Consider the following 7,851-nt stretch of genomic DNA (forward strand, 5'->3'; position numbering starts at 1 on the left):
AGGTAACATAAAATGACTGCACAGAGTACAGAGTACAGAAATATTCTTGCACTATTGTTTTGTACAATACAAAGTCTGACATTATTATAGATATTTACAATCCAGACCACTGCTTACCAACTCTTAAACATTTATAAGTAATACATTTGTGAAGGTTTGTCACACAGAAGAAGGAATTGACTTATTCTCAATTGTCCTAGAGGGCAGAACCAGAACTGGTGGGTTAAAATTACAATGAAGTATTTTCAGGCCATACAAGCTATCAGCCAACTGCCAGATGAAATGAGTTCCCCTTCCCCTGTCTTCAAACAGAGGTTGGATAATCATTCAGCTCTGATTCTATGACTTTCCATTTCACAGTTTACCAACCAGGCAGTTCTTTGCCATTGTTTCTTTGGTTCAGCTTATTTAATTTTTAATATGTTGAATGACCAGCACATAATTCAATGTATTTAACTTCTAAAATTTGTTGAAAAATTTAACCCCCCAAACAGGTAATTACTTTTGATGTTTTAAGTATCCCAATCATAGAGATTATTTTCTCTCTATCTTTCAAACCCATTTTAAACTATAATAACATTTTGAAGAACTGATTGATGGATCTGATACCCTCTTAAAAATTAGTAGAGCTTCCTGAATTATTGCCATTATTTGTGGAGGTTCAGGGAAGATTGTGGCAATATTATACACCAAAAAACTGATTAGACTCCTTCCTACTTATATTCAAAGCTTTGATATGCTGATTATTTTTTTATAAAGTTTCCATTAATAATAGTGAACAATAATAGTGAAAGTGGGTAATCCTACTTAGTACCTCTAGTTATTAGAAAGAATTTTGAATTCCAAGAATTCAACTGAGAAGGAGCTGGAGGTTTACTCCATAACTGTTATATATTAACATGTTTTAACTCCCATTTGAGACTTTTCTATTGGTTTAAACAGACCTTGGATTTCAAATATGAATGCGAGTTTGATGTTCACAGAATTGAAGATAGCATAATTTGGTACATCAACGCTGATAGACATGCACATTTACAAGCCATGTTTTGTTCTTTACTGGTAGGGAGGGGCAGGGAGGGCAGGCAGAAGCTGTGGGGATGAGAAATATTATCATTATTATTATTATTGGCTTTCCTTTCTCTTGGAAGCAAATTATATCTGAAGAAAGAATGCTGCCTCATGGAATGAATCTGTTCTCTTCCCCCTCCCCACACCTCCATTTGCAGATAAAATGGATTTCCAGAAAAATAATGATTCAAGAGTCAATGAATTCCTGTTGGCAGCCATTTCTCCCACATGGCAATCCCAAATCGCTCTCTTTGTGATTTTTTTCCTTGTCTACGCAGCCACCCTCATAGGAAACACCCTCATTATGCTAACAGTGGGGACTGCTCCCCAACTACGCACTCCCATGTACTTCCTGCTAGGGAATCTCTCCTTCCTGGATCTTTGCTACTCCACTGTCACAGCTCCCAAGATGCTGATGGACTTTTTGGCTGAGAAGAGGAGCATCTCCTTTGATGCCTGCATGGTCCAGCTTTTTTTTCTCCACTTTGTGGGTGCTGCAGAGATGTTTCTCCTCACAGTCATGGCCTATGACAGGTATGTGGCCATTTGCAAGCCTTTGCATTATCCTAGTATCATGAATAGGCAGCTCTGTAGTTGGCTTGTGGCAGCTTCTTGGATGGGTGGTTTAATCCACTCTACAGTCCAGACCATCCTCACTGTGAGGCTGCCCTTCTGTGGGCCCAACTGGGTAGACAACTTCTTCTGTGATGTGCCACCGGTCATTAAACTGGCCTGTACCAACACTTATGTCATCGAGCTCCTCATGGTCTCCAATAGTGGCCTTATCTCCACTGGCTGTTTTGTCATCTTGGTGACCTCCTACACCACCATCCTGGTGAAGATACGTTCTCCTGATGGGCGCCGCAAAGCCCTCAGTGTCTGTGCCTCACACCTAACCGTGGTGACCTTGTTCTTTGGACCTTGCATCTTCATCTATGCTCGGCCTTTCTCCACTTTCTCAGTGGACAAACTGGTCTCACTCCTTTACAATATTATCACTCCCATGTTGAATCCCTTGATTTATACCTTGAGAAACAAAGATGTGAAGATGGCCATGAGGAAACTGAAAAGCAAGGAAATAACTGCCGACCATGATGGGAAATAGATGGAAATCCAAATAGCCATTCAGGGGAACAGTTGTCCGTCTAAGCTGTAACCCACTTCTCATTCATAACCACGACAATTTATTGTTTAGCTTCTGTTTCTTCTCAAACATTTGCTTTTTCTATATAGTTGACCATAGAGTCCCTCTTCTCGGGGGAGATGGGTGGTGGAACATTTTGAACAATTTGAAAAATAAATAAATAATAAAAAAGGAAAAAAAAACTGAACTTTATTTCAGTCTACAGCTGAGTTTAAATCTTTTTTCCCCACCTCTTTTCTTTGTTCCTCCATTTTTTCTATTAATAACAATAACAACATTTTTATTGAAATATAGGGGAAATGTTGGAGTATGCTCTTCAATAACCTTGATTATAGCAGATTGGAAATCTAAATTTCATTTTTTATTTTTTTTCTGGAAAGTTTATTTTGGGGTATTTATAGTCGTAAATGGATGTGGCAAAACCCTTTTTCCTTTCTTCATTTCTATGACTTCATGTTAATGGTAGTTTCTTTCACAATCTGGAATGTTAAGACATTAGCACCTCCTTCTGAGCATAGGGAAACCTTATCTAGATTTAGAAAAAGAGAACTGAAATTGCTTTCTTACAGGATAAGCAGTTTTTACAGAGCATTTGAGTGAAGGAGTTGTATGTAAGTGGTAATGTTTAATGAACAAAAGGTGATGAAATTTTGATTAGTACATTTTTCAAACTGATGACTAAAGAAGAAATAGGTGGAGAAGGTTGGGGTTTTTAAAAATTCTCCTTGTTAGACTAGAAATCAGGCTTTAAAAATGATTAGTGTACAAGGACCAGCTACAGTTCTTCAGAAATCCTTCAAGTCTTCTGATTATATCATACACACATTGTCATGCGCTGCCTACCTCCGAGTAACACACAGACACTGATTCCGTTGAAGCAGGCTCTGGTTTATTCGTAGTGTAGATACTGTGGTAGAAAAAAGCTGAGAGTGACAGGAGCGCGCCGGTGCGGGGTTTAAATACCCCGCGCCGGTCAGCGCCCCCTCACTCGCGGTTACGTCACCCCCCTTTGTCCAACATGCTGTCTTGCCGGTAGGTGAGGGGTTGCGAGGCCCCGCTGGCGCTCCGGGATCGCCCATCATCGGTTTCCCTATTCCTCCGGTGATTGCTGTCAGCTGGGCGATCTCCGTTGCGCTAGCGCTAACAGCTTGGGTGTGCCTCGCGATCCGCTTAGCCATTGTATCTTGTTCTTTAGTCTTTGTAAGTTGATGGCTACTTATCTTGAGCCCCTTCCCCTGTTTCCTTGTTATTGTCATGTGTGCCATTGCGCTGATGTCTTCAGCTCAACGGCACTCATGACACACATCCATGCAGCTTTCAGGGTGGTGGTACTTTTCATACATAACTATTTTGAGCATTTGAACATTGAGTCAGTGGGTCATATAATAGGAAATCTGAACCAAATTATAGATCTATTTTTAGACTGCAGTATCTCCCACCCAAATTATATTTTCAGATTTGCAATATTTTGCAGGATTATATGTGCAAATTTAGCATAGTAAACATTTGACATTCTTCTACCTCTTCAGAATATGAACAGATTTTCTTGAATTCTGTGCATAAAATCATTTTCATTTTAAATTTTCCTTTGGCATGTCAAGTTAAGGCATGAGAAATAATGTAACTATTTCAAGCCATGGTCTTCAAAATTAATTTACATAGATTATCAAAATAACCTTTAATTGTACCCTTGTTGAACAATTATTTTATTAATCAGATGAAAGTAACTGGAGATAGGTTTTTTCAATATGAACAAGGGCTCAATTTCATCATTGTCATTACTATAGCAAAAATATTTATTAGTTATACTACTGTGCACATTTTTCATAAAAATAAACAACCCCCCAATTAAAATTAATTTAAATTCTTAGAGGAGAAAGTTTGAAAATGCTTTATATTATATGCATTTCATATATCTCCTGAGTGATGTAATTCTTTCATCTCTGCTCAATATAAATCTAACAAGTTGTAATCTTATCATGCTAAACATAATAACATATTTTTACTGCATTGTACAATTTATGCTAAGAAAAAAAGGAAGTCTATTAAACTATTGACTTGTTATCATTAAAGGAATTAAGCAAACACTAGGGAAACAAAGACAAACTTCTGCTGTATGTAGATGATACATGACTTTTTATCAATCAGCCAGAAACTTCCATTCCTAATTTCATTTCATTAATAAATGAGTTCCATTCACTTTCTGGCTGCTAGGGGTTTCCATGGGGGGAGGTAAAAAAGTCAAGATGGTAGGGGCAGCCATGTGATCAAAGCCCCACCCCTTTCTTATATTTATTCCATATACATTTTTAAAAGGGCAGGGCTTTGATTGTGCAGTCACACCTACAGTCTTCACTTTTTTGATCCCTCGGTGGACAGCCCTGTTGGTTGCTTTACAGATTGGAGCAAATCAGAAAACCTGATTGGATCTTAGCAATAATTCTGACATGAATAGAGACTGGGAGTTTTAGTTGCAGTTTCTGATTCCTTTAGTTCAAGGGCTAAAATGATAATAAGTTACTAAACTTATTATGTGGCAGCAGTGGACCGGGTGGCGAGGTACGGTGAGCTCAGTTGGGCCCGGATGGGGCTGGCGGTGCAACGGCAGACCGGGTCGGTGACGAGGCAGTAGACTGGACCAGCGGCGCGACAGCGGACCGGAGTGGCGTCGCAGCAGGAGACCAAGTCGGCACCGCGGTGGGCAGCGCAGCAGCGCGGCAGACCGGGCCGGCAGCGCGGCAGCAGACCGGGCCGGCATCACGGCAGCAGACCGGGCCGGCAGTGCGGCGGCGGACTGGGCGGGCGGCGTGGAAGAAGACCAAGTTGGCACCGCGGTGGGCAGCGCAGCAGCACGGCAGACTGGGCTGGCCACGCGGCAGTGGACTGGGCCAGCGGCGTGGTAGGAGACCAGGCTGGCACCGCGGTGGACAGTGCAGCAGCAGACTGGGCCAGCAGCGCAGCAGCGGACCGGGCCAGCGGCGCAGTGGCAGACTGGGTCTGCGACGCAGCGGCAGACTGGGCTGGCAGCAAACTGGGCCGACGGTGCAGCAGTGGACTGGACTGGCAGTGTGGTGGACTCTGGAGGGCCTCACCTGTGCGGGGAGCCTTGGTGGAGCGACCTGGGGTGGTGTTGGTTGGTGGGCCTGGGGCTTTCTGGGACTATCTTTTGACCCCTTTCTGGCCGACAATGCAAACCCTGGTGGCGCGGGCCTTGGCTAGCCGTGGCAAGATGGAGGGGCTTCAGGCTGTACCAGAGAAGTGGACCAGTTGTTGGCCTTGGTATGGCAGACCGTGCTGGTGAGGAGTGGGGAGTTTAGTAATAAAAACTTACTCATCCCCCCCAACCACCCCTGAGGCAGCTGGAAGCTGTGAGGGCCCTCCAGAGTGAACGAGAGACTCTTCCCCAGGGTGAGAGACAAGAGGGGGAGTCTGGGAGTGTCTTTGTGTGAAAGGGCACTCAGCCCCTGAGTGAGAGACAGGGGGTGGGTGAAGAATGAATGAGTGCCCCCTGTTGAGCAGTGAGAGAGTTCAAGGGGGAGCATAGCGAATGGGGGGATGATGGTTGGGCTCTGACAGCACCGAAAGTGGAAGCTGGTGTGCTGGAGGGCCTACCATCGCCCAATGGGAGATTGACTGTAAGGATGTATGAATGGAAGGAGGGAGCCCTACTTAGAGCCAGAGACTAAGGTCCAGGAGTGGGGGCTACTGGATCAGGAGTCACTGGGGGCTGTAGGGTGGGGCATATTATTGAGGTGGTGACGGGTAGGGGAAGGCAGGCCATCTTCGGGGAAGATGCCTGTGGTGTTTGCTACCGGTGACGTGTTCTGGCCCTCTGCGCTCAGACCCAGGCCCTGGTCAGCAGATCCATAGGGGCCCTGGTTTCTTGCTGCTGCTTTTTAATGCCAGGTCAGTTAATAACAGCCCCCCCCCCTCATATGTGACTTGATCACTGAGGAGGGGGCAGACCTGGCATGTATTACCCAGACCTGGCTGGGCCCTGAAGGGGGGGTGCCCCTTTTGGAAATGTGCCCAGCTGGGTTTATGGTATGGCACCAGCCGAGATCCCAGGGCAGGGGAGGAGCGGTGGCTGTTGCCATCAGAGAGTCATTTGTGGCCTTCAGGGGCCCTGGTCCACAAGTGGCCAGCTGTGAGACCCTGTTCTTCAAGTTGGGCTCCCGAGAACAGCTGGGAGTATTGCTGCTGTACCAGCCTCCCTGCTGCATGGCAACCTCCCTGCCTGAGCTGCTCGAGGCCGTCTCGGGGCTGGCGGTGGAGTTCCCCAGGCTCATGGTTCTGGGGGACTTCAACCTGCCATCCCTGGGGTGTGCCTCGGAGGTGGCTTGGGAGTTCATGGCTACCATGGCAGCCATGGGCCTGTCTCAGATAATTCGGGACCTGACTCGAGACAGTGGCCTCACCCCGGACTTGGTTTTTTTGTCGGAGCAGTGGCAATGTGATCTGAGGGGAGAGTTACAGTTGTCCCCTTTGTCATGGTCAGACCACGCCCTGGTGGCCCTGAGATTCTCTTATGCCACCCCCCTCCACAGGGAGGCAGGACCCATTCGATTGGTCCGCCCCCAGCGACTGATGGACCCGGCAGGGTTTCAGAGGGAGCTGGGGGTTATATCTGGTGATCTGCTGCATGGTCCAGCAGAGGCCCTAGCTGCAACCTGGAATAGGGAGGCGGCTGGGGCCTTGGACAGGATCATGCCTGTGCGGCCTCTCTTGTCCCATCAAATCCGGCACTCCCCATGGTTTACGGAGGAGTTGAGGGTTCTGAAGAGGGTTAAGAGATGCCTAGAGCACCACTAGAGGAAGACAAAGACTGAATTCAACTGAACACAGGTAAGAGCTGTTATTAAGGCCAACCTTGTGGCGATAAAAGGGGCAAAACATCAATACTTCTCCGCTCTTATTGCGTCTGCAGAATACCACCCAACAGCCCTGTTTAAGATCACTCAATCCCTTTTGGGGAAGGTGGGCACAGTGACCCTCCTACAGGGCCATGCAGAGGAATTTGCTGAGCATCTGCAGGACAAAATCGCTCGGAACTGCTCCAAGTTGGACTCCAGGCGTGAGGCTTGGTCTGGAGAGATACCAGGGGAACAGGCTAACCCAGTTATCTGGGAGCAGTTTGATCCTGTTGGACCCGAGGAAGTGGACAGGATCCTACAGACAGTAAATGCCACCACATGCCATCTAGACTCGTGCCCCTCCTGGCTAGTAAAAGCAGCCCGGGAGGTAACATGTGGTTGGGTCCATGCGATGGTTAATACATCCTTGGGAGAGGGGGTGTTTCTGGCTACCTTTAAAGAGGCTTTGATGCACCCCTTCCTCAAGAAGCCATCGCTGGGCCCTACTGTTCTGGACAATTTTTGTCCAGTCTCCCACCTTCCTTTTTTGGGGAAGGTGGTTGAGAAAGTGGTGGCTTTGCAGCTCCAGAGGGTCCTGGAGGAAACAGATTATCTAGACCCCTTTCAGTCAGGTTTCAGGCCCGGTTATGGGATGGAAACGGCATTGGTTGCACTTATGGATGATCTCTGGCAGGAGCAGGATGGAGGCAGTGCATCCATCCTCGCTCTCCTTGATCTCTCAGCAGCTTTCGATACCATTGACCATGGTATCCTTTTGGGGCAGCT

General features: G+C 46.5%; 1 protein-coding gene across 1 annotated transcript; it reads left to right on the forward strand.

The window, feature by feature from the left end:
- Positions 1-1,231: 1,231 nt before the first annotated feature.
- LOC134496867 (olfactory receptor 4Q2-like) lies at positions 1,232-2,173 on the forward strand. Its single transcript, XM_063302582.1, has one exon. The coding sequence runs from the start codon at positions 1,232-1,234 to the stop codon at positions 2,171-2,173; it is 942 nt and encodes a 313-aa protein (XP_063158652.1).
- Positions 2,174-7,851: the final 5,678 nt, after the last annotated feature.

The sequence above is a fragment of the Candoia aspera genome, chromosome 4 (genome assembly GCF_035149785.1).
Source record: "Candoia aspera isolate rCanAsp1 chromosome 4, rCanAsp1.hap2, whole genome shotgun sequence".
NCBI classification, from domain to species: domain Eukaryota; kingdom Metazoa; phylum Chordata; class Lepidosauria; order Squamata; family Boidae; genus Candoia; species Candoia aspera.

Excerpts from the sequence above, each read along its gene's own strand:
- LOC134496867 (XM_063302582.1), top strand. The coding sequence starts at position 1,232 with ATGGATTTCCAGAAAAATAATGATTCAAGAGTCAATGAATTCCTGTTG.